The sequence below is a fragment of the Diorhabda carinulata genome, chromosome 3 (genome assembly GCF_026250575.1).
Source record: "Diorhabda carinulata isolate Delta chromosome 3, icDioCari1.1, whole genome shotgun sequence".
NCBI classification, from domain to species: Eukaryota; Metazoa; Arthropoda; class Insecta; order Coleoptera; family Chrysomelidae; genus Diorhabda; species Diorhabda carinulata.
The window spans coordinates 28,906,023-28,933,661 of NC_079462.1; the positions used below are offsets into that span (position 1 = coordinate 28,906,023).

The window sequence follows — 27,639 nt, forward strand, 5'->3', positions numbered from 1 at the left end:
TCATCTAGATATATACACAAAAATAAAAGGATGCAAGTATGGAGGATATTCTAATTCTTCAACATTTTACTATTTAATGAGTTTGCCAGCCACTTAATTATTTTGATGTTTCATTTTGTCAAAAAGAAGACATTTCATTTTCCTTTGAGATAAAATTTTATAATAAAATATAAACATTAAGAAAGAATTAATTTTTGATCGTTATTGTTTGTTACAATATTCAAAATGCCAATTTATGAAAGTTTAAGTAGTGACAAATTAACAGTTGTACTCGATATAGGAGCTGCATATACAAAGTAAAATTTTTGAGTTCCCAAATATCTCTTTTTATATTCCACAATTTGCAGATTCGGTTTCACTGGAGAGTTTGCACCCAGAACAATTATAAAATCGGTAGTGAGATGTAAGAAAACTGGACAGTTGAGGAAAATTTGGGATTATGAGTCTCCTGAAGATTTGTATGATCTATTGGTAGACTTCTTACATACTATTTATTTTAAATACGCTCTTTTGAGTCCAAAAGACAAACCGGTTATTATTGTAGAATCATTATTATGTCCTACATTATTCAGAGAAACATTAGCTAAGGTAATCTTGAAAAGCATTTATTGTCTATCTTGGCACCAATTTTAAAACTTGGGAGAATTGTTAATTTAACAATATTTTCGCAAATAATTGCTGATGTATTTTTTATCATATGTTTCTTCATTATCTGAGATTGATTTGGTAGAACACTTCAAAATTAATTTTCACCTTAAAAAAATGTTTCTTAAATTCTGAAATACTTAGCTTCCATTTATTATTTTTCTACATTAGTACTTTTCGATAAATTCATTCATTATGATTTTTGAGAATGCCAAATTCTCTATTATTTGTATCCTCCCCAATTTTGGTTAACATTAATCAAAGAAAGATGGGATTATTAAAATGAATCGAAAGGTTGTATTGAAATTTACATTGGTAGATTTGGAGTAAACATTGTAATTCCTGTTTTCCTTATAATATTTTCCAATAGCCTCATAGTGATTGAAAACAAAAAATATAAACCTGAATAAAATGTTAATTGAAAAGAATTACTTAATAACTTCCATTTTGATATCTAAAGCTACTAAAGGTCAATGATCCATTTGAACAACCTCAGAAATCAATTTTTTGCCATCATTACTTGACAATTTTATTCTTGTTTTTGGTACCAATTCAATATCTGATATGGTGAATTTCTCAAGTAAAATTATTACTTTCCAACACTAGAGTTGATTATGAATTTTTTCAATCACAATTATACAATCTATATTGTTTTAGGTTTTATTTTCACATTATGAAATATCAATGATGCTCACTTTACCCTCTCATCTAATTACTTTAGCCAGTATAGCTATAGATACAGCATTGGTGGTTGATATAGGATACAAAGAATCTGTAGTTATTCCAATTTGTCATGGTTTGCCCTTGATCCAAGCATGGCAAGCACTGCCTTTAGGAGCAGAAGCTATTCATAGGTAATTGTTCTTCTCAACAGAATACTTAAGTCTATAGTTTTCTTTCTATGGACAGTTTCATATTTAACTTAATATAAAAAGATTGCGGTACTAACCATTATAATCAACTTAGAGGTGTAGAAGCACTAAAAATCTAAACAATTTGTTAGTGAATCCAAGAGCCCCTCCTTGGATCCGCCAATGACAAAACAGCCTATAGATCTTGATTTTAGTTGTATATAACTGATAATTTGATTTATAGGATAACTTTTGTGCTAAAATAATTCATTGCTCAAATTAATTTCCAGCAAATTAAAAACAATGCTCAGCAGTAATAATACAGGTATACAAAATTTATCAGAAGATATTATGGAGGATATCAAAGTAAGATGCTGCTTTGTAACAGAAAAACATAGAGCTGAACAATTAGCACTTGTTAAACCTGAAATAACTGCTTGTCCCGATGTCAAATATCCTGTAGGTAAGAAGTAATTTAATTTATAAGGCTGAATAATATCAAAGTTTAAACTGCTGCTGCCTGTACTTTTTGAAATGTATTCAATGTCGCCCAGAATGACCAGTAAATTAAATGAGTGGAAATAAAATTGTACTGCAAAGGTTTGTAATCACCATAAACAAGTACTGAAAAATAACGGCTTGCTCCAACAAACTGCAAATTACAATTGTCATATATTTAGCAAATTTACAACCTCTCTAAATGAGTTTAAAGTTATGTTTATTTAGATTATTTATCAAAGGACCTTCAACTATCTTCTTAATCAAGACTGTGTTGAAATAAGCCCAGTGGGATTGTTTATTTTTTATATTTTGATTTTCACATTTGTATATCATTATAAAATCATTCAAATTCTAAGTAGTCACTCACCCACTCTAGTCATCAATTTTATTTGTTTTTGCCTCTGAATATTTTTCAGGGGAGATAGATCATATTAATATTAGTAAATATTTTCCAGGAGGGACAGATAGTATTAATATATCAGGAAAAGTAAGAGAGAGAGCATTTGAAATTCTTTATGAAGAAGATAACGACCATCTCTGTTTATCCACAATGATACTTGATGCAATAATGCAAGTAGATATAAATCTCCGGCATAAATTGTCTGAAAACTTAGTACTTATTGGTGGTACAACAATGACACAAGGTTTTAGAGCAAGATTGAAAGAAGAATTGGAATATCAATTGAAAAGTGAACGTTACAGTAAACTTCACTTGAAGAAATTTGCTTTTCATACACTTCCTTGCAAAGAAAATTATGCCGCATGGTTAGGAGGTAATATTTAATATTTTTATTTATTATTAAAATCCATTTATATGTAGTATATAATTCGGATCTAAACCAAACACTCTGAAAGTACAACCCACGTATTTTTTAAGTAGAAATCTATGCAATTGAAAAATGTGTTTATTTAAATCTAGAGAGGAACTACCGCAAACAGGAAATCATCATCCTGTCCAATAGTTAAGCAACTATTAAAGCTCTAAGCTCCAATATCATAAAATCCAAACTCGTTTGGGATTGAGACCCGAACCCTTCTGTGGTATCAGTATCAGTTCAAAACAATGGAAAAAGCACTGGAAAAGAAGGTAGATAGGGACAAAACCAATTATTGGGACAATCTACAGGGGCGGAGATAGGCAGACTCTTCTGGAAAACTATAACCAGAGAAGATCTGCTGAATATGTCGACCTTAGTAAGAACAATCTTAAAATACTAACAGGAGTTGTATCTAGCCACTGTCGCCTCAGCAAACACATGAAGACGCTAGACAGATAATGCAGCATGCATATTTTGCTGCACAGAGATAACTGCCTTGTTTGTCTTGATATTTTTTCCTTTTCAATTGTTCTGGTTCTAATTATATTACTACTTGCTCTGTACATAATTCAAATTGCTTCAATTAATATTCTTCCAATTTTACGGTTTTCCAATTTCTTCATTTTTCTTGTTTTTGTAATTGGTGGAAAGACTTTTCTTGATCTATAAATGCAAGATCTTATTCTAATATTTTTATAAATTTTTAATAAATATTAAATTATATGTGTTTCAGGTGCAATATATGGTGCTACAGAATTACTGAATATGAAAGCAGTTACTAAAGAAAATTATTTCAAAGAGAATAAATTACCTGATTGGGTTCATTTGAGAGAAGGAATTCGTTCACTATAATTATATATAATATTACAGATATTATTAATTATTTTTTAATTTATTAATCAAATATATATATGCTTGATATTTTATAATAAATAAAATGAATTATGAATAAATAAATTCCCTACTACCTCATCAGTTGACGAAAACCATACGATATTTTTTTAGGAGAGGTAATGGAACCTTTTTGTCCTCAATGAATTTTTCTGTAAAGTTACTTATTTCTGTTCTGTTTCATAAAACCTGGGGATACATTAAATAAGAGCTAAATTTAATGTATTATTTTTTCTTCTTTTTTATTTATTGTTTATATGAAATTTTATATCAAAAAATTGAATTTAGGCTTTATATACTATCCATACTATCAATAGATCCCTCCAAGAAAAAAATATTGCCAATCAGTATTCCTTGATAGAAGTCAAGCCTTTGATGAGGTGTGGCATGAAGGCCGAGTCACCATTCTTATCGGTAAAAGGTTTTTTATCATCTGAAAATATCTTAATATTACATAAAAAACATATATATTTAGATTATCTTTTGAAATGTCAAATTTTTTGTCCCCTCACGTCAGTTAAGCTCAATCAAAACATTTTTCAATGTCACTATATTCGGGCTAACCAATGATGGAATATTCTTTCGAATTAAAACTACTACTTAATGACCAAAATATTAGTTCTTAATCTATAACCAACAACAGTCTCATCGTATTGGTTGGTTAACATACACAAGTTAAAAAATTCAAGTCACTACTTTGATAAAACTATTAAGCAAGAAAATAATTAAATTTTCAATGATCCAACTACATACTCTACGAATATCAAACAATTAAGAACCTAGTATCCGTGTATTTGCTGTCTTTAATACCAATCTTATTGTATATAAAAGCTATAATTAATTATAGAAATTGATATTTATGGTCATTAGAGTCACATCAATATCAAAAAAAGTAGTAATTTGATGCGTTAGTGGAACTTCAAGTATCTTAAGAGACACTTGGAATCACTTATCTATGACGTTGGTTCCCATCGGGTCAGTGTTCAACTTTGCTTAAGTAATAAATTTTAACGAATACAATAATAACTAGAAATTAGGTAGAAAATGTATGGTTTGTCACAGTTACATTAATATAAATGATATGATAAATTAGGTAATTCAGGACGATACGTTAATGGGCGGTAAAATAACACTTTGTATCACTTAACTATATGATTAACAGATCCTAATGGTTCTCATCAGGAAGTTTTTTTACGTGCATTTGAAATGGTAAACTTTATTTTTAAATCGTTAGTATTTAAAATTGATATTAAGAGCTCAAGCTTGCTAAGATTTTTTTTCTATATGTAGATTAATATTTTGCTTCATAACTCAACTATTTATACAGAAACAGAATAACATATACAACAAAAACACTATTCCATGTTATTAATTTCTACATATTATTTCTTGAATTTCCCTTCAATGCTGTGTGACCCACATTCAACAGATTACTGGTAGTAAATTTTTGTATGTTCTTATATAGTTATCTCTTGGATTAATAAACGAAACATTTATTTTATTAGATATTTATTAACAGATCACAATAATTTAAAATTGTAATTAAAATAGAAAATACCTTTAAATACCATTAAATAAATATAACTAACAAATATTTGAACATCATAATATTTCTATAGGTCTCTTTTGATATGCAGAGATAAAACAAACAAAAACATCTTGGACGTGGACAAACCTCCAAAAAACTGGTAAAATTTAATTCCTGATAATAAAAACCGATATTTTTCTAATACCTATATAAAAAATCAACATATTTTATAATAAAGTAGTTAAATATTTAATTTGGAATATATAAAATAATTTACTTAGATATGCCTCCTGCCACATTATTTCAACAAGTTGACATTTTTGTTTGTTAACAGTTTTCATTGGTTGTTATCCTAAGTTAATTACAATAAGTATTGTTATTATTCTAGTTTTTCCTTTTAATTGTTGTAATCATTTCAATAACAAACCCAAAAATATTTCTCTCTTAATATTAGTGGACTAGATTATTCTGTAAAGTAGTTGAAAAGGGGCACATCATGTATAAAGAATGGAAAATATATAATCATGTTTCTTAGGTTAAAAAATGAACATTATAGATGACAAACACATTAATGCAACAGCACTGAGTTTTTTTGAAACATCCAAGGCTATCCAGAAATTTTTTTACCAAATTCAAACTACAGATATTAGATGTAATGTTATGTCCATCTAATCCAATTTATATTTAGATCACATTGTTAAGTCAGTTTTCAAAGCACACCTAAAAAAATGCTACCTGTGAACACCAAACTGATAAATTTTTCTGATAAGTGGGGTTTTGATACTTCTAAGAACATCCTATGTTAACGAAACATTGGTCAAGTCAAAAAAGAATATCTATTGAAAGAAATCTCTGGAAATAGAATGTTCAATCGCCGCATACGAAATAATTTACCATCTATACTATTTGGAAAGAAATGAAAGCATTAAAAGGATATAAAGTCATATGACAAGAGATAATGAACAAACTTGTTGTAGTGAAATAGGACGCCTTGGTGGAAACAAAAGAATCATCAATTACAATAAGGTATATCCAGATATTAGAAGTGATTTTATTTCCATTTTATCCAATCACATTATTAATTCATTTTTGTAGTGAAGTAGGACGATTTAGTAGAAATAAAAGAATCATCAATTGCAATAAAGTACATCTAGTCTCTCTTTTTGTATGTGTGGCCGATTCTTCATCTCAATTGAGAAGCAACCACTAGATTGTTATACCAGTACATGTCACCATAAACTATGCGCCCTAGTGCATCATCATCACTGTCGATCACATCCAATGCAGCTACATACTATAGTGTTCCAACTGGAGCTAATTAGTCGAATATACTAAAATGCATTATATTGTGCTAGCTCAACTCTCTTATGAAGACAAAATCACATTTAGTATCTGTAGTATGGATTAGTTTCTGGATAAAATTTTGTCTATTATCATATAATATCTGTTTCTAATTAAACTCTTATTGTGAAAAGTAATATCCACAAAAAATAAGTAAAACTAATATATTTACCACATTACAAGAGATAATATTAGTTTGCTACATCATAAAACATTTAAATGGAAGCTGTAGAAATATAAAAAATACTCTCCACCAAAACATTTTTAGTTGTTCAAGTCTCCATATTTTTTCTATAACCCACCAATAAATGTGTACATCCTATTTTATAGTTGTGCACAATAAAAATAATGGAATAGGTAAAATGCTAACCGGTAAATGGTTTTATTAGATTTTCAGAAAATCTCATTACACTCTCAGTTCCTCTAACTTCTTTCTCCAGAAGAGGTAACTTTGTAACATGAAAATCTTCATATAAATCATTAATTTGATCTAAATATTTTTCCTGAATTTTAAATCTAGAAGCGCACATTTTACAATCGGTATTATTTTTGTTAAATAATAATTGGTTAACAATTATATTGTGTGTATCAATTTTGCATTTTGTTAATTCTTGAACCAACCTCTCTGTTTCATATAAAGATAAAAATTCTGCTATACAAACACAGACAAAAGTAGTTTGATCCGGATTTTTAAACTGCTCATTTACTTGTTTGATAACATTTAGCATTTCTTCCATTTTTGATGAAAAATTATCAGCACTGAAATCAGGAATACCTAAAAGACCACTTATTTGTGATATTAAAGGTGTTACTTTCAACTTGAGCCTTAATAATTTTCCCAGTCCTTTTTCTACTACCTGAGGAAATGATAGTAAACGTAAAGTATGGCCAGTTGGTGCTGTATCAAAGACAACTACAGAAAAATTCATGCCTTTTATAAGTTTCATAACTTCTGCATAACTCATAGCTTCATCTATACCTGGAAATGCACCAATAATTTCTTGAATTATCCCTAAAAAAAGAATATAATTGTAGGCTGTAGAGCAAATTTGGATGCTATCAAGAATGGGTATGTATATATTTAATAAAAATTTGATACAGCATATAGGATATGCCACAATTAATTAGATCTATATCAGAAACTACTGAAAAGTTGTATATAGGATTTTTCCTAAAATCCCATTTAACTTGAAATATTTCCAGTGGTATATGACATCTGATTACACTAGAAGTGAAACCTGTTTTTTAATTGGAATACTTCATTTTTTGAAATTTTTTGAAAAATTCTCAACTTTCAGGCAAATTAGAATAATTTTTACCAGACTCTCCTTATTTCCAAGTAACTGGGTTTTGTAAAGGGCTGCATTACTTAAAATTATCAAGAATGTGAAATAACTGAAAATTAGCACCCTTTAATTATAAAATAAATGAAAATATTTTAATTGCAATAAGCTTCTTGTAAAATATCCTTATAGAAAATTTTCAAGAAAAATAATAACTGCAGTTTCCAATATACTAAGCTCATCATATACTCTTTACTGGTATATTTTTGAAGTACTATTATGTAAAAATAATTTAATGGCAGGTTTTTTCGGATTTTTTATGTTCTTAATTCCATTGCACACTCATTATTATTTGTTAAATCAATATCCTTAGTTTCTATTCAATACTTATTCTAAACTAGAATGGTTAATGTTATTTTACAATTACCTTTGCTCATTTTCATTGCATCGGGTTCACCATCAAAATATTCATCTGGTAATTCATTAAATCCTACATTCGGATCTATTTCCATTGCATATAAATTGTTAAATCCTTTAACAAGTGTGGGAACTTTGGTGAACTTCTGATCAAAGGCATCAGATATGTTATGAGCAGGATCTGTAGATAAAATCAAAACACTTTTTCTCACTTTTGATAGTTGCACTGCTAAACTACAACTGAAAAATCAGATTTACTAATTAAAAGGGCATCTTCATACAAAGGTACTCAACTTGCCTACAAGTTGTTTTGCCAACACCACCTTTGCCACCAACAAAAATCCATTTTAATGTCGTTTGATCAATTACATTTTTTAATGAAGGTTCCAAAGATTCGTAATCTAATTCTTTAGACATGTTCAAAAGTTTTCAATAATATATCAGTAAATTCTAAATTTTTAACATTAACCTCTAATTAAAAATAGTGATATGTCACTTTCTTCTCAATCAATGTGACTAATCTTCTATTTCATAAATTTGTTTTTAACACTGCTATAGCGTTTTGTAAGGGCGTTTGTGTATATAATTATTTAAAATTATATATATATTCACATTAATTAGATAAAAGGCATCTATTGAAAAAATAAAAATATATATTTTTAAACAAGTATGAAAAACAGTATGATAAATGATATTGTTGAAAACATTTAATTGCCAAATACTGATATTTTTCTGTAATTAGAGATGTTTGCTAATAAGTAAATGTTAAAAAATAACTAATTTATTTACGGAAATATTTAGAATTTTCATATATTTTTTTTAGATTTTGATTTTAATGAAATTTTTATCTTAAAGATTTGTTTATTTAGATAATCGACTACTTTTAAATGAAGTATCGAATTCCATTTTCTGAAACTCGTGTTTCCATTATATTTTTGACTGATCGGTGAAATCCACAAAGACGCAATAATCTGATCGAAGCCCGATAAAAATGTCTTTCCGTCTTTATTAAAAAAAATAACGATTAAACTGCTTGTTACTTAATTTCATATCGATACTTGAGATTATTTTTTTAATAAAAAGTATGATTTGAAAAACTATAAACTAACTATATACATTTAACAAACAATATACCAACCATTTTAATTAAATGCGATATATATTACACAGAAAGGTATTTTTAATGAGTACTTGTAGGAATCAATAATTAGAATTGCAGTTTTACGGAAAATCCTTGACTAATATTTAATTTTTGACACCATAAAAATGATTAAATACTTTATTAAAATGACTTTGGAATCATTATCGTTAAATTGCAAAGCTTTATTTATAAGCAATTGCAGTCCCTAATTTATAAAAACTCAACATTCTGTACACTGCGACCCTTTTCATGCTCTGTCTCTGAGAGTATTTAATATTTATAGCTGTTGATCCCGCTACTTTTAGAAAATTCAGGATGTCGGATATCTCTAGCTGTCAGAAATCTTTGTCTTTTATTTCATACTCCCACAGGTATTCCATTAAGCTGAAATTCTAGCGAGGTGTTTATGAAGGTTAGAGATGTGTATTTGAAAAAATAAGGACGTTTGTAGGTTTTGCATTATTTTAACACACTTGTTCGAATATTGATGAAAAACATGCATGTTAAAAAATCACCCTCCCTCCAATGTAGCGGTGGTTAATTTTTTTATAAGTTAGCAATTGACCTTACAATCAAATTCTATTTCTATTTTGCAAGATATAAATTTGATTTTTTTATAGAACATTATATTTTTTTGGCTCGGGGCAGGGGTCCGGTCCCCCCCGTCGGCACGCCACTATTTAGCTGGGATAAAGAGGAATTCAACTGGCAGACACCGTTCTAGCTTCTTAGTTTGGTATGCAGGTCACGATTTAAAATAAAAAAAAAATAAAAAGTAAAACTTTGTTCAGAACTTTCTATAGGCGACTGATTAGTTGTCTGCCTTTAATTTTGGCACTTTGCTCAAATTGTACTGAAGCTTTGATGTCTCCTTAAAATTTTTCTTGAAAGTAAATCAGTTTGAGGGGGGATGGGGTGTCATGATTAGGGGTGGGCAATATAATCGATTAATCGGGTGATCGATTAATTACAAGTTACAAGTGAACTTTTTGCAGAATGTAAGATCCCTCTTGCAAGTATATGTTTGAGCCACTACTATGTACCAATAGTGGTATACTAGTTATGGAAACTTATTCTGATTTTAATTTTCTATAAACTTTTGGAGCACCTTTTACTAGTTGGTGACACTACATGTCATTTTTTTAGCCTTACCATCTTACCAAAATCTGAGTACTTTTTTTCTCTTTAATTTATCATATACATTTTTATAAGAGCTTTGTAATTTAGTATTTTACACAAATTCTTTTGTATTTAAACTAATCAATAAATTATATACTTTTGTATCTTTGTTATCTAAGGGATGTAGATTGAATAGATTTAGGAGAATATATCTTGAAATTACTAATCAATTATAACTAAAATTTTATTGTGACTAATTTATCATATCATACAATAAAAATAGTTCCCAATGACAATGATGAATAATAATATGTATACTACATTACATAATTATAGTTTACATTCCTCCACTTTTTTGTAACAATTGTGCAAATCTATTGGTAATCAGCAAAGACACATCAATAAATCGATCGACACAATTGGTTAAGCATGTTTCAGTTCTACTGTCCAATCTGTTTGATGGTTTGTCCACACACTTCTCCCAACAAAAATCATTGAATTCATGTATCTGAAAATGTTTTAAATGATATTTAGAAATTTTCTGGCAAAAATACACATTCATATCTGTTAGTATTAATATTATTCAAAATATAAATTCATTTTGCTCTCTCTCTCTCTCTCTCTCTCTCTCTCTATATATATATATATATATATATATATATATATATATATATATATATATATATATATATATACAGTCGAACTCCGATAATTCGAATTCCTCGTTAATTCGAACTTTTGCGTCGGTCCCTTGACATTCCTATTACTAACACATGTAAAAAAACCTCGATAATTCGAACTTTTGAAGTTCGAATTATCAAAAAATTCGTATTTTCTGTGTTAATTACCGAAAAATTCGAATTTTTGGCGTTTAAATAATTGAAAAGTTCGAATTTTTGATGTTCGAATTTTTGATGTTCGAATAATTGAAAAATTCGAATTTTTCTTGTATAAATTATGTATATACAAAGGTATTAAAAAATTCGAACTGTTAGTGTTGAAAAAAATTGAAAAATTCGAACTGTTAGTGTTGAAAAAAATTGAAAAATTCGAATCTTCAGATTCTAGGTAAGACGACGATATTTTGTCGAATCACTCGATTTGCTTCAAAGGAAAAAATCGTCAGCATGAAGCAATCTAGCATAGCTGATTTCTTTACAAGAAAATAAATATATGTATTTTTTTTTATTTTAAGATAAATAATCGGTCCTTTTTAGGACCAAAAATTCTTCAAACGTATACAAATTATTATTTTAAATAAATAAATAAATAAATAAACATGTTATATACCCATAACATATTTATTTATTTATAAAATGGAAAGATGCATCGAAATGCATACATATATGTATGTAAATGTGCACAACTCCGATAATTCGAACACCTCGATAATTCGAACTTTTGCTACGGTCCCTTGCAGTTCGAATTATTGGAGTTCGACTGTATATATAAATATATATATAAATTTATCTTTCTTTTAAAAACTATCAAAAAAACTAATTTTGAAACAGAAGAGACCTAAAATCAAAAACATTTAGATGTATTAATATGTCAAAAGATCTAAGAAACAAGAAATTGAAGAAATATATATATATATATATATATATATATATATATATATATATATATATATAAATTTATCTTTCTTTTAAAAACTATCAAAAAAACTAATTTTGAAACAGAAGAGACCTAAAATCAAAAACATTTAGATGTATTAATATGTCAAAAGATCTAAGAAACAAGAAATATATATATATATATATATGTATAAACTATCAAAAAAAATTATTATATATATACATTCAAAACACTCCATTATGGTAATTTTTATTCAAAAACCAACGATTTCTAAGATTGTTACTTTTTTACATATTAGATATTCCAAAAATATTTAGACAATAACATTTTAGAATAATAAGGAAATAAGCATTTATCTATCATATACATTTCATCATACTAATGTTGCTAATCTACTGCCCCTTCGCTTAAAAAAATATTTACGTTTAGACTTACTTGTGCATTTAATTGAGCTTTTTGCTTTTCAACCATTAAAAATTCCTGCAATTCTTTATCAGCTCCCTTTGTAGTATCTAAACCACTGGAAAATGTATCAAAAGAATCAGACATTTTCTATTTAAAATTTGTAAGTCGTTGAATGAAATGAAAGGGTTGACTTTAGTTGATTATTATAAAACTAAATGTTTTTTAGGTTAAAGTTTGGGAATACGCATGTTAAATGTGATAAGGAGGCTGCGTTTTACTGCCAATTTTTTATGTTTAAGCGTTTGCTAGGAATAAGCGTTTGTAAAAGCTCTGCGATTTGAGAACTTTGCTTTACTATATTAATTGTAAAAAACACCTAGAAATTTTATGATACTAAAATGATTGGTTATTCCACAATATTTCTATTTATGGGTTTTTGGTTCGTGCGTAGAACCATAATTTTAATTAGTTAAATGCATACATTTGGTTACAATGAACATATATGTCAAAACGATTGTCAGTGTCAAATCTTTTTGCTTTGCTGTCAGTAGAGTCGTACTGAGAGATATATTATAAGTAGGTAGTCGTTAACAACAGAAAAAATTAAAATGTCAGGATTTGGTGATAACTTTGGAACTAACGAAGAAGATCCAGCTGCAGAATTTTTAGCAAGGGAACAAGATGAATTAGCAGGTCTTGAAGATGAAGTAAAGCCAGCTGCAATTATTGCTCCTGTTCTAAATGGTGGTGAGTTCAGAGGGGCGTTTAGATATTTATTATTTTTCATTTATATATCACTAGCATGATCAATGTATATTTTTTGCACTTTTTTATGCATGCTATATTTAGAGTTACAGGCTTTGGATGTATTATTTTATTTTGCTTTATCTATAGATGATCCAACCAATTCTGCAAGCAGTTTTGAGATGGTAGAGAACAGTGAACCAGATGGTCTAGGCGAACCAAAATTTAATGGTATGTTAAATATTTCCTCAATCTGTTTGCTTTACATTTGTAAAGTTCTAAAATGTTTCTAGAATGTTAGGTGGATATAGTTTTTGCTTTTTGGAAATTAATCAATGTATTGAAATTTTGCATAGAGTATCATTTAAAATGATAGTTTCTAATTAAGAATGAATATTTAATCAACTAAACAATTACATCAATATGTGTTTTATATTTCTATTAGTCATTGTTATATGTTCAAATGCTAGGCTTATAAGAAATATTAATGGTTCATATCATAATTTTACTTAACTTATATATAAAAGCTATTGAAATACAAAAATTATTACACATCTATACATTTTTGATGAATCTTATGGAGTTCTTGAGTAAAAATATGAACTTTGATAAGGTGGACATCTCATATTACTCTATAATAGGCAGATGGTTTTATTTTGGTTTTATAGATTTAGGTAGGTGATGCTTATAGCATCGCTTTATGGTTTGCGAAAGCCCAATATAACATAAAACATATTTCCCATATGATTTTGAAGTTAATTGATTTATAGACATTCATAATCTAAAGCACAAGCTCTTAAGCTTAACGGTTTGAATAGACTCACCGATTTATTTCTGCCATAATCTCAAATCTCATCAGAAAATATGGAGATTGGCTCTATCCATTGAAATTTATGTCAAATCTCTCATGGAACCCTGTGGAATGACTTGGGAATCTAAAAAAATCTATATAAATCCTTAATAATGACATTATTTATATGCTATAAAGGGTAATGTATTATTGTACAAGTTGTTAGTGTGCTTAAGGTGGTGTTAAATTTTTTATAAGTTGCACAAAAATTATATTGTCTATTATATGTTGAAAGAGCATGGTTTTTTCCTCAACAGATATCCAAGCTGATTTTGATCCTGTAAGAGAATATAGAGAGAGAGGAGGTAAGAAAATTTTTTCTTTTATTTCAAAGAAATAAAGTTTTTTACACTAAAATTCCTAATTGTTTTGGTTACAATTACCAATTCATACATTCATTACCAAGATATATTTCAGTTTTTCAATGAACATAATCTCTATTTTTTATAATTTCATAAAACAAAGAATGTTGATACACAAATGCAAAATTGATATTGCTATTACTATGATAGTACAATTTATTCCTATCAAAGAAAGCAAGTTTTAATGAATGTATATTTTGTGGAGCATCTGTAAGTTAGTATTATATAGATTCAAAAATATGATTAAGTAAAAACAAATTTAATCAATTAATGGCAGTTGTTGAGCAATCAAGTCATAATAGTAATTCGGTCATCACAATATTTAGAAATAATTTGACCCCATTAGTGCGTCTGCTTTTTCTAAATTACTCCTTTTTGTTTTAACTTGTTACAGGTTTCTTATAATATTCATGATCTTTATTAAATACCACTATTTTTACAGTTTTTGTGTTTATGTTTCAAATTTATTATGCATTACAATTGTTTGGCAAATAAATATATATTATTTTTATACATAGTTGAATTACTTGTATAAATTATTATATTTTTTCCATCAATACATTCTCTTATTAAGTTACTATACATCTTTTCCTTCTTTTTCGGGTAACCCTATTAGTGATAACTGCCTAACATAAACTATTTGCATGTCCATAGGAAAATTTTTATATGTGCATAAAATTAGTATGTACTGTAGATCTGTCAGGCTAATCTGAGGCACTTGATGGTATTAATAAAAAATTATAATATAGTTTATTTGTAAAAAGTATCAAGTTTATACAATAAGTTGAATCACATTAAAAATATTTTCCATAATTTTTAGTATCCCCAACACCCATTAGACAAGAAGACAGGATTGAGCCAGAAAAGATCAGAATTTGGAGAGAAGAACAAATCAAGAGGTTGGAAGAAAAAGGTAATTTTATAATTTATTGTAATATTCAATTGTTTTTAAAGATTTTAAATAAATTAACTGCAGAAGTACCAGCTAACAATGAATCAATATTTTGGCGCGTGTACTTGATTGATACAATTTTCCTTAATTTATCTATAACTTTATACATTTCATAATTCAATTATTGATTGAGTTGTACAGTTAAGATCAGTGTTTTATATAATAATATATCAGATATATTTTGATATGAGATTAATAGCTAAATTACTTTCTATAACAAGCAATGATTATAGGAAAACCTATTAACATAACTCAACAAAACAGATCCAAAATGATAAAAAGTATGGAAGCATTACTGATGCTGCTATAAGAAGAGCCTTTCAAGAAAATACTAGAAGTTACTTACCATGTTTTACTTTGATAATAAAAGAAATAAAGGATGGAAAAGAAATTGTGCATTAATAATATGGAGGGGTTTGAGGGTCAATTTTTAAAATATTTTGGTGAAAAGTAAAACAGGAAAATTTTATAGAACATCTTTATTTCGGAAAATTCAATTATAATAAAAATACGAATTTGAATAATTACACTAGGCCATTGTATAATGTAGCCCAATATCGTGAACTAGTAATGAAGTAGGAAGAGTCAGTATTATATGTCGGAAGACATTTTAATTCAGAAGTATCTGAATCCATAGCACTCCACAATATTAAAACAATGGATATTTTATCCAGCTATTTATTAAGAATGGAAAGGATTGTACAGATAGAGCCAATGCTCTAATCAAAATTCTGTTTAGTTCATCATACATATGATTTATTCATTTAATTTTCTATTTTTTCTGTTGGTGTGTAAACAAAAAGATTTTTTAGCGTTTCAACTCTTGAGAAAGCAAAAGGTAATTAGCTATACCAAAAACTGCAATTGGCCATGAACCAGATGCACTGAAAAAATAACCTGAAATAGAAATACAAGTTAGTTGATATCATTGGATTTCATGATGGATCTTCTTTTCATTTGCAGATGATAGTTGTGGATTCCATTAAATTCGGTGATAGTTTCTTAATAGTAAATTTTGTTCTCTTTTATAATCTGGTGAACCTAGGTTGCAAGGGAACATTGATACTGAACTTTTAAAATGATTTATGGGGATGATTCCAAAAAGTTTAGATCTATAACTGTGTCAATCAATTCATACTTGACTTCACCAATTAGCTTTAATTGTATTTGATGGTTTATTTTTTTACATCATTCTTCAGGTCCAAAATTACATGAAGTCAATCATGATTTTGGAATTGTTTGCAAAACTTGAGAACTGCATTTGGCAAAAGTTTGGCAGAAGAGTCGACTTTGTGAATAAATCAAATGCATGGTTTATTTTATTGCATTTATAACTAAACTTGCTTAGGGTCTATCGATTGAGCAGTGCTGAACATTTGAAACTTCTCCACATTCAAGCTTCCACTTTGAAGCTATTATCAAAAGAAGTAGAATGAAGTGATTATTTCTTTTAGTCTAAGAAGTGATATGATTTCCAAGGTATTGCTTTGAATGATTCCAAGACCTCCGTCTACTACTTGGGGCTTTACAGAAAAAGGGAAGTTAAAAGTTATTACCTGTCAAAACCACTGTGGGCACTAACAATCTTAGGGGTCTGAATATTTATATATAGGGAACCTATTGACGTCTGTTTATTAGGCACTACCAGTACTCTCACTGAATAATAAGGCAATGCCAGTTAGAATAATTCTATTTTTAGATAAAGAAGAAGAGCGAAAGAAACAGGAGTTGAGAGAGATTGCAAAAAAAGAATTAGAGGACTGGTATAGAAATCATGAAGAAGCTATTGCGAAAACAAAAGCTGCCAATAGGTAAGAAATTTCGGTAAACAAATTGACGACTTGAAAATGTTAGTGGTATTTCAAGTTAACTTATTTTTCAGATATCAAAACCTCTTTATTAACAAACTTGCTATAATCAATAAAACACTTGTAATAATAAGGGCTTGGAGGCACACATCATTGAGTGAGAGCAGAGGACTGCTGACTCCAAGCCCGCTATAATAAATAATAGAGCCATCTGGTATACAGAGGGCTGCAGGATGAATAGCTTGGCCGGAGCAGGCTTCACATCCCAAAATAAGCGAATCTTTCTCGCTTGAGGAATACGCTACCATCTTATATAGCAGAGTTGCCGTAATGGTGAAATGGTATGAGCTGGGCTACTTCCGGAGTGCAAGAAAGTCCTACAAAATCTGGTGAGTAGTGGCTGCAGGATCCAACTTGTTTGGGCGCTCGTCACTTGGACAATGATGAAGTGGGCTGACTCTCCAGACTGAAATTGGCTAATTCACCAATGGCCCCAGAACCCATTCTTGGTGTATCTAAAAGTGTTGCTATTGCGTCTATCGACGGTCTGCTCGCAAAGCGGGCTCAGTGGAGATGTGTAGAGATACCTGCCTCTCTTACAAAACAACTGCTCCAATTAAAAATGAGCGAAATCCGACTAGTGGCCGAACTTTGTCATCTAAAACGCCATCTCCACACATTAAGGACGATCCAGATGCTGCTGGTGCATGGAGGAGGATGAAACTGCAGACCGAGAGCGTGGTTCAAACACTTGGGCACGCCTCATAGCTTACCTAACGACATCAAAAGGTTCAAACCATCATACTTTAGTAATGTTAAGTGGGGCGCGACGGGCGTATCAGAAGGTCTATGTGCTTAACGGCATTTGGCCGCTCACGACGCTACTATGAATCTTGTAATGAATTGAAAAAATGTATAAGTAATGAAAAAAGAATTTCATTAGATATAACATTTTTTTATAAATTTTCTAGTCAAGCTAACAAAAATATTCACTAATATTTTCAACCTCATATTAAATTTAATTCATTTTCACGTTTCAATGCTTTCTTAAAGAGATGCTGCCAGGTAATTATAAATTTTATGATTAGTAGGTAGAATAAAGTTTACTTTTTATTTGCTCATATGCTATTTCATAATTTATTTATGCCTTAAACATTTCAAGTGTAGTTTACTTGAAGCTTTATAAGACTAGTACCCTAAGGTTAAAAAAAATATTTTCAATTCCAGTGAGTGATAGTAACTTTTCTAATTGAGGTCTAGCGTGAGGTTTGTTAAATGTACAATACTGGACTAAGCAATACCGCAGCAACTTTGTATTTTATCGTATAGTTGTAAGGGATCAAATACAAAATTTGTTTTCAAGCATAATAATAGAAATTCTTCAGGGCCTTACTTTAGGGTGGTACTAACAGATAAACACCAAACGATAGCCCTCATTTATATTTCATATATATATATCGAAACCTGTCTGCTAATGCAGATGTGTGATTGAAAAAATTGATTAATTTTCAATCACAAAATTTAAGAAAATTATACCAGTTTCTAAAACCTTATGATCCCATCTAAAAACAATTATTCAGCCTCAAAGTATATTGAACTGATAGGATGGGCCAATTAATATCAACATGGACTGCGTATTAACAAAATTAATATGAAGCAATTATACACCAAAAACACAACCCTAAAGTTATCATTTGAAGACTTAAGTTTTGGCAACTGTCAGGAATTGAAAGAAAATAAAAAAAGTAAGGAAGAAAAGAGTAGGTAGAACTGATATGGGTATGCCCTAGCACATATAAAAACCATACAAAAATTGGTTCTACTCATTCAGTTCCATAAATAAATAGAAAATGTAATTGAGAACAAAACTAAACAAAAAATTTACTGACTATTTACTTCATATAGTCACATAACTAAAATAAGCCATGGTCAACATAAAATAGCATTTTCATTTTAGAATATTTTGTAAACGCTATTTATGAAGAGAAAGTATACAATAATTTAACGTACCTGCAAGTATAAGAAAAATATAACCACAGTACCATCAGAAATAATTAATTATAATGTTGCCTATGGGAACCATTAGACAAAAATAATCTTAAAATGAAATTTTGCTGCCTCTATTGACAGAAAATGATACATTAATTTCTTTTTTTTTGAATAACAAAACATATTGAGCCAGATTCTATTTTTTATAGTTCCACTGCTATTTGTTTCATAATAAAGTTTAAAATCGTTTCAGGAATGCCGAAAAACAGTTTGTGGCCGAAGATGATGAATTAGAACCCGGTACAGAATGGGAAAGAATTGCAAAATTGTGTGATTTTAATCCTAAAGCTAAACAAGGAAGCAAAGATATTTCTCGAATGCGTTCTATAGTTTTACAAATGAAACAGAATCCTATTCCGATTAAGAATAAAGCTTGAATATGTAAATAAACGTAATTCTATAATTCAATTTCAAAAATTCAAGAAGTTGTATTGAAATTAACAAATATAAGTTATTACTTTTGAATTTTATATGTACTAATGCAATTGTTAGAATTAATATGAATTTAAGAACAATAATTTATGTATATCTTGATTAATTTATATGTGTTTTAATGCATTCTCACTTATCTTATAAATGCTATGAGGGTTAGATTATATTAAGTTTTATTCTGAATCCGTCGCCCTTAAACTTAAGTTATCTATATATAAAATAGAATGGATTGTCTAAGTAATAGTATGTCTTATAGTGTAATAAACTGTTTAAAAGTTAAAAGGATACATTTCAATATATTAGTTGTATTGTCTTATGTCACCAAATATATATTCTAATACCATTGAAGTTTTTATTATTCTTTAAATAAGTGTTGATATTCATATTATTTTGTCACAAAGACGGTATATGCCATTGGAAGGCATATTTTTGAAAATCAAATATTGACTACAGAAAATTTCAAATTAACACCAATAAATTGAATACATTTCTTTGCAATATCTGTTCAATGTTTTAGGCGCGGTTTTGGAAATCAGAACTTATACTTATTTGGGTATATTTTATAATTTATACATTCGAGCATCATGAATTTTGATGGATGATTACTTATATCGATGTAGTGGGTTTGACGGAATGAATAATTCTGCCCTACTATCTGAAGACCAGGGCCGGCTCTTGCCCAATGGTCAACAATCGGAACTTTTACAGGGACAACTTTTACACCTGTGTTACATGTACTTCTATATGGACAGTTCTTATAAATGGAAGGTATTCCGACTAAGTGAAACATCTTTTGCGCGCATGAAGCATGCGCAGCATGGATAAAGTGTCTCTAATGAGAGAAAATGAATATAGTCGGCACCGTAAAGTAGGGACGTTTTTTACCATACCAACTGTCCCCATAGGATTATTAAGTATATGTTAATTCCTTAATTTTGTGAGGTTATGAGCACTGAATACGATATGTCAGTCTGCATTCGTGGTTTTGTTTTGTTCTTTGGTTATGAAAATATTATTTAAAAAAATAGGAAAAAGCAATGTGTCAATAGTGTCAGGAGCTTTCAACATTTATATGACAAAAAGGACTCATACAGAGAATTTTATTGGTTAACCAATAATTTATAATGATTCCTAATTTACAGTATAAACCAAAAAATTACCAACAAGAAAGTTCAATTTAATATTCGGTTTTGAAATGTCATATTTTAAAGACATTCTGGTATCCCAGACCTATGGGAATAAATGATAAATCAAAAACTCAATTCTTCATAAAATATATTTTAAACTATATTAATTATACAAAAATACGTATTCTAACAAAACTTCTAGTTTTAATCTGCTCTTATCTAAATATACTCTGTTTAAAGGTTCAAATCATACCTAATACTATTTTTATTCGTATTTTTCAACAATTTAAGTAAATTTTAAAGTGATTTGAAATACACTACCAAACAAAAAATTTTAAAACAAATCTTTCAAATAAAACATAAGTGTCGCCATAAAAATGAGCGAAAAAATGTTTTAAATTTCTTACTTAAAAACTAATTGAACGGCAAGGCTCTATTCATAATTAAGGAAATATACAATAGACGTCGAATTGCAGATAGAGATAGTATAATACCTGGTAGATTAGAAAACTCCCTACAGGGAGTTCTAGCAAATTTTAACTATGGATACACTCAAAAACTAAACTACAGTGTATTGGTGAAAATGTATTCTAGAGGAAATGTACTGAATCTCATTGTAACTGAGTTCTAACTAATCATTCAAGCAACGAAAACCATACTATGGACTTTTCAATCACCCGACAAAAATTATTCTTGATGAACTTGATATAAGGGTGAAATATTGATGCTTAATATAGAGCCTTTAAATAATAAAAATCATTTTAATCAAATTATTTCACCTCTTGGAGAGATTTGAACAAAACTTATTTTCAGGAACCCATATCTAAATTTATTTGAACTTTTACATCATGTACTTATCATCTACAACAAAAGGAATTTTAATTTTCTGTAAGAAATTGTAAATTCAAATTTTCAGCTTTAAATTTATTGTGAATTGCTAAATGTTTTCTTAAACTAGAGCCTGTAGGGAAACCTTTAGTACATATATCACAAGTAAATGGTTTGTCACCAGTGTGTGATCTAAGATGTTGCTTAAGATTTCCTTTTAACGAGAATTTTTTTCTACAAAATTCGCATTCAAATTTCTTTTCACCAGTATGCCACTTCATGTGCGTATGAAGATGACTACCTTGAGTAAAACTTTTCTTGCAGATTTCACATTGAAACGGTTTCTCTCCCGTGTGAATTCTGCGATGACTTTCTAACATCTGGCTGGTAGTAACTGATTTGTCACAAATGTCACATTTGAATATACGTCTTTTTGTAAAATGAACTGATATCTTGTGAGTAGTCAAGTCGTACCTCTTAGTGAAACCTTCATTACAATATCCACAGACATAAGTAAAGCCTGCATTGTGAGCTTGCTTATGACCGTCTAGATCTATAACTAGATGGTTGCACATATCGCATTTGGACTTTTCCACTTTTTTCGTACGTTTTTTTCTACTAGCTTTATGTACCTTTTCATGCTGAGTGAGTAGTTCAGAGGTCAAAAATATTTGGTGGCATGTGCTACATTGAAACTTAATATTTGAATCGTGCCCTTTTAAGTGGGTTTCAAGAAGAGATCTTTTAGTGAAATTTTTTCCACAAATATTACACTCATAAGGTTTTTCACCTGTATGTTGTCGCTCGTGGATGATTCTATGTTGATTTTTTTCAAACAGTTTATCACAAAATTCACAAGAAAAACCTTCCATTTCCACATGAACTCTTTGTTTGTGAAGTTTTAAAGAAAATTGTGAGATAAATGATTTTCCACACAGATCACATAGAGATTCTTCTGTTACTTTAGAATGCTTATGAAAACGTAGACTGGTTTTATATGCAAATTGTTTTCCACAAACCTCGCACATATACTGTTTCATATTTGTACTATGAATGGTCATATGATCTCTGAGCTTGGTTAAAGTAAATTTTTCATTGCATATGGAACATGGATACATTTTTGGTTTTCGGTTAGAATCATTTTTCACATGTAACATAAACTCGTTCTTATCATTGAAAATTCCGTTACAACAGCTACAAGTTAGATCATCACTTTGTGGATCTATCATTAATTTAGCATCTTTGCAAGTATTTTGATCATGCAAAAAATAATGTTTCTCCATTTGAAACAAAGGTATTTGTTCATTACAAATTGGACAAGGCTTCTTTTGTCTTTTTTCTTTTTCCTCTCGTCGGTGATTTATATATTCTCTTCTATTTTCAAATTTCAGATCACATAATAGACATGCATATTGAGGGGATTCCTCAATTTCCATATTATCCACAAATTCAGAATTTTCCATATAATCTAGATCAGTTATTGCATCGGAATCGTTTGACAATGTCTCCAGATAATAATGATCAGTTGTTACATCTTTATTAGTTTGTTCATTGGAGATGTTTATCAATTCTTCCGTTTCCTTTGAATCAACTTGTCCTTTCATCTTATGGACTAGAAGATGATTTTCCATTCTGTACGACATTATATTGTCATGACAAATTGGACAATCTACTTTAATTCTTTTTTCTTTTTCCTCTGTTCTATGATTAAGGTAATCAGAGTATTTATTAAATTTTTTTTTACAAAAGCGACATTGGGCCACTACTCTACTTTTTTGTTTCGTGGTATCTCCGTTTTGAATCTTTTTAATAATACCATGATCCTCGAAATTCTCTAATTCTTGTTTTACAATGTTAATATCACTAACAGTTTCTTGCTTTATGTTTTGTTCATCATCTACATAATCTTGATTTTCTTGTTTAATTCCACTATCAGCATAAATTATACTATCCACAGTTTCGTTTGTTTTTGAATCTTGTGTCTCTTCAATATTTAAATAACGTAACTTTCCTGCAGCAAGTTCGATAATTACTTGTGTCTGTAATGTACGTTCTTTGAATGCATAAAATTCAAAAACTGCTTTTGCGCATATTCCACATATTTTTTGAGGCAATCCAGAATCTGTAGGATCCATCTGAAACATAAAAAACGAGAAATAAAAATTATTGTCTACTTCTCAATATTTAGAAATAAGTTGAGCTGAATAAAAAATTGCAGTGACTTCAAAGAGTAAAGTATTGACCCAATACTTCTCAATAGTTTAACTAATTAACTTCTTGCTCCTTTAGAACTAAAAAATTGTTTCAGGCAACGAAGTTACGATGATATGAAAACATAAATAATATAAGGCATTATTTGTGAAATCAAGTACATATGTGACAGCTATTAGTTAATAGTTGTCATAGAAGGAAAATATTAATGAGTAGATGTTTTTGTAAAAGCAAAAGAAACTATGAAGAATAACTAACTTAACAATAATTTAGGAAAAATATCGATCCAAGTAACCAATCAAGTACTGTAACTGATAAATTTTTAGATGTATTTATTTCAAACTTTCATAAAAAATCCAGACAACAATTATTAAAATTGCCTTAGACTGTGTGGTATTAATGTAAAAGATATGTAAATGATCACATTCATACAAAGTATAAGTTTCTCAAGAATTCTGATAATAATTTTGATCACATATTGGAAATGTGTGTACCTATAATATTGATGGCTTTATGATGAAGCTATATTAATGCTTAGTTGTACTTTTAAAACCTGCAACTGCAGATACTGAAATTTTATCTATATCCTATATGAATACAGGAAATAGAACATAAAGATCTTTAAGAATGAATCCTATAAAAAATTCTAGTTCATTTAAATACCCAAAAGTAGTTGGAAATTCTATGTAATGTTTTGCAATGAACTTGTTTTGAAAGGAGTACAATTAAATAGTATTATCTCCAGAGATTTTACATTTTGATCTCTTTTTAGGGGTAACTGAAAAATAATATAAAGGAAACCTAACACCTGGTATTAGTAAATAAGCAAATAAATAAAACCAGGAATTCACAAGTCTTGCATAATGCCAAATTGAATATAGATGACATTTTAAACATCTCATTAAATGATATTCTAGTTAATTATTATTAAAGCAATATTTCTCCATATTTATGTTTTTATTTCTTTTTTCTACTACTTTTATATTAATAAAGATGGGAACATGATTTTCAGCAATGTGTTTGTAGAAATGAAAAAATAGACTACCTTGTAGAGTTCGTATTGATCTTGACTTTTATATTACATTTAGAACTAATACTATAATATTTAATTTATATGTAAAGCTATCAAGAACTGTGTTGGAAAGAGTGAACTTTTAATTAGACCAACTGTACAAAATTTTTGTAATATATAAAAAGTAGGGATTGCATCTCCTACTCTTAAATATATGAGGGGATCTCTCTAAGTCAGGATATTCGTAAAGACGAGAATATGTAACCAGATTTATTTTCTATTGTTAGAATTAGGCATCAATAAACAAAATATAAACTAAAGACAGTTCTTATAATTTTAACAAATTCGTCCTTCTAATACAAGAAACATTAACTGCTGTGTTGATTATATATCAAACACATACAGACATCTTTATAATATTATTCAGACAATTATAATTTTATTTAAATGATAACAATCTTCTAATTGTTTTTTTTTGTAAAGAAAATTTTACAACATCCTTGATTATCTATTGTAAATGTTTGCTTTCCTTAACTGCAACACATAAAATATTTTTTTTGTTAAATATTTAACCCCAATATTTGGAACTTTTTGGAAGATACATCAATCATCTTTTAGTTTTAATGATAATTGTGAAAGTACTATTTATATTAATGTTTAAATTCAAAATATAAGTATAAGTCATAAGCTGCAACTTTTTTCGTGAATCATAACCAACGCTAATTCAGTTTAATATTGTGAAGTATGATTAAGTTGAGGTAGGTAGGTACTTTAATAAATAGTAATCAAAGCGAGAAATGATATTATAAAGAACTTGAAGGTTTTTTGAATCAAATCTTATCAATATAATTACCCAATGATTGTTCAAATTCAATTATGCATTTTGAACGTATTATAAGCAGCTGTACTCTTCCCAAGATATAAAGTTCAACTTGTCTATTGCCAAAGAGTAACTACTACCCAAGTAAATAAAATTTGCAGTTCAGATTCAATTTAAAATAAGCATCTTCAATAGAATAGACAATAAGCATAAGAAATGTATATATATACTTTATAGATAAGTTTTTAAATTCAAAATAATGCATCCTCAGATGGATAAAAATCCTATACCAAAATATACGTCAAAGCTATTGTACATTATAATTAATAATTAAGCAAAAACAATGCATTACTTACTTCAGGTAAAGACAGCATTGGAAATAATTGGTATAACATCACATCTTTATGTCGCGTTAAGAATAAATTAAGCACTCCATCATTTTTAAGACACGTGCGGCACTTTTGAACAAGTTCTTCTGTTGGAATATTTACACGTATTTCTATTTTTTCAGCCATTTTATCTAAGGTATTTACTGAAACTTTCAGTTTTACTTTGTTTATAAATACAATTTGAATTGAAGGATGTGGAAACCATCGACATCAATTTCAAATTAAATACTTCTACATCACAGATATTAGACTACCTACATATATATCACAAATCTGTAGAAAACTAAAATTGAGATCACTGATCGCTCGGTTGGAATTGTAATGATGAAAAATCATGGTATTGCGTTTGCGCGTCCACTGCACAGAACGATTTGCTCTAATCATTGATAAGTTAGTTGTTTGACAATGTTGATTCAAACATTTTAAAGTCTTTCCACATATTAAAATCTATATGTTATTATGTATAAATGTTGCAGGTGTGAAATCAATCCCACATTAGGGTAGGTTTATTATTTTCTGCTTCACAGTTTATGTTTATCCAAAACAGAACTACTCAATTCTGCACGATAGGAGTAGACGGTAGGAACGTTCCTTTTTGTCTAATTTTGTCATCTCGAAGCTGTTTTTTTAAGATCCATTTAATTTTTTATCTGGCCATAATGTTCATTATAAACACTTTCATAAGAAAAATACGTGAAAATTTTTTCTACGTGCTCCCGAATAATCTTATCAAATAAGGCGCAAAGTAAACTGCGGTGGATTGTGAACGTACCCTTAAATTATTTTATGTTTAACGGCACAGAAATAACACTATTATTCCTATTAAGCTTAATTATAAGTATTAATATGTATGAAATGTTGCCTATTCTCAATATATTGAAATTGTATTGTGGTTTTTAGGGAATATTTTTTTAGAAATATCAAGGGTGAATAATAGGCTGCACTATGTCTTTGGTATCATGTAAAATATCATATTTACAAAGTCTAACTATTATATCATAATTTCTTATTTTGTTAATAATATTTTTAATAGTTTCTTATTTCATGGAAAAGGTGAGAAATTATAATCTTTCAAAACCGTACGCGACCTTATGAACGTGAAATTTAACTGGTAAATTGAATAACCATGTAAACAATACATATATAGATATGTCTATACATCAATTATTACTTTTGGAATCAAAATAAAACGTTATAACACGTATACAACATACATTGTACTTCGCATTTTGTTTCCAATTTTATGATGACATCATAAGCCTTTTTGTTGTTTGTAGTTACAGATCACCTTTATTTAGAGGGATCACGACAATTTTATTTGTTCTAACCAAATTGATGTCCACTGGGGGTCTGAACTTCAACTAATAATCTGACGTCCTTAATAGAATACTGGAAAATTTAAATTTTATTGATAGCGCGTGACTCAAATTATTTGACGTAGATCGTAATCTTCCAATTAATAAACTTTCAAATTCATATTTTTGTTTAAAATATTTCTCAAAATATCACATTTGTAAGATACAGTATCACAGAAGAT

At 28.7% G+C, this 27,639-nt stretch overlaps 5 protein-coding genes across 6 annotated transcripts; 2 read left to right on the forward strand and 3 right to left on the reverse strand.

The window, feature by feature from the left end:
- The first annotated feature begins 117 nt into the window (after nucleotides 1-117).
- On the forward strand, nucleotides 118-3,927 carry LOC130891236 (actin-related protein 10). Its single transcript, XM_057795851.1, has 6 exons — nucleotides 118-296; nucleotides 348-588; nucleotides 1,303-1,499; nucleotides 1,787-1,959; nucleotides 2,453-2,770; nucleotides 3,549-3,927. The coding sequence occupies exons 1-6, from the start codon at nucleotides 226-228 to the stop codon at nucleotides 3,665-3,667; spliced, it is 1,119 nt and encodes a 372-aa protein (XP_057651834.1). The 5' UTR covers nucleotides 118-225; the 3' UTR covers nucleotides 3,668-3,927.
- A 2,393-nt stretch (nucleotides 3,928-6,320) lies between these two features.
- Nucleotides 6,321-8,988, reverse strand: LOC130891279 (ATPase ASNA1 homolog). The gene is made up of 3 exons (XM_057795916.1): nucleotides 8,574-8,988; nucleotides 8,286-8,515; nucleotides 6,321-7,587 (listed from the first exon to the last, which is right to left on the reverse strand). The coding sequence occupies exons 1-3, from the start codon at nucleotides 8,690-8,692 to the stop codon at nucleotides 6,941-6,943; spliced, it is 996 nt and encodes a 331-aa protein (XP_057651899.1). The 5' UTR covers nucleotides 8,693-8,988; the 3' UTR covers nucleotides 6,321-6,940.
- A 1,760-nt stretch (nucleotides 8,989-10,748) lies between these two features.
- LOC130891055 (mitochondrial import inner membrane translocase subunit Tim8) lies at nucleotides 10,749-12,849 on the reverse strand. Its single transcript, XM_057795561.1, has 2 exons — nucleotides 12,549-12,849; nucleotides 10,749-11,043 (listed from the first exon to the last, which is right to left on the reverse strand). Exons 1-2 carry the CDS (start codon nucleotides 12,660-12,662, stop codon nucleotides 10,873-10,875), a joined length of 285 nt encoding a protein of 94 aa, XP_057651544.1. The 5' UTR covers nucleotides 12,663-12,849; the 3' UTR covers nucleotides 10,749-10,872.
- Nucleotides 12,850-13,020: 171 nt separating this feature from the next.
- On the forward strand, nucleotides 13,021-20,058 carry LOC130891054 (clathrin light chain). Of its 2 annotated transcripts, none has more exons than XM_057795559.1 (6): nucleotides 13,021-13,265; nucleotides 13,413-13,493; nucleotides 14,370-14,417; nucleotides 15,295-15,387; nucleotides 17,126-17,237; nucleotides 19,477-20,058. In XM_057795559.1, the coding sequence occupies exons 1-6, from the start codon at nucleotides 13,127-13,129 to the stop codon at nucleotides 19,658-19,660; spliced, it is 657 nt and encodes a 218-aa protein (XP_057651542.1). In that variant the 5' UTR covers nucleotides 13,021-13,126; the 3' UTR covers nucleotides 19,661-20,058. The 2 variants fall into 2 exon arrangements, with proteins under 2 accessions (XP_057651542.1, XP_057651543.1); XM_057795560.1 differs by having other exon boundaries at nucleotides 13,049-13,262.
- Nucleotides 20,059-20,972: 914 nt separating this feature from the next.
- Nucleotides 20,973-26,446, reverse strand: LOC130891056 (zinc finger protein 431-like). The gene is made up of 2 exons (XM_057795563.1): nucleotides 26,070-26,446; nucleotides 20,973-23,805 (listed from the first exon to the last, which is right to left on the reverse strand). Exons 1-2 carry the CDS (start codon nucleotides 26,226-26,228, stop codon nucleotides 21,721-21,723), a joined length of 2,244 nt encoding a protein of 747 aa, XP_057651546.1. The 5' UTR covers nucleotides 26,229-26,446; the 3' UTR covers nucleotides 20,973-21,720.
- Between the last annotated feature and the right edge of the window lie 1,193 nt (nucleotides 26,447-27,639).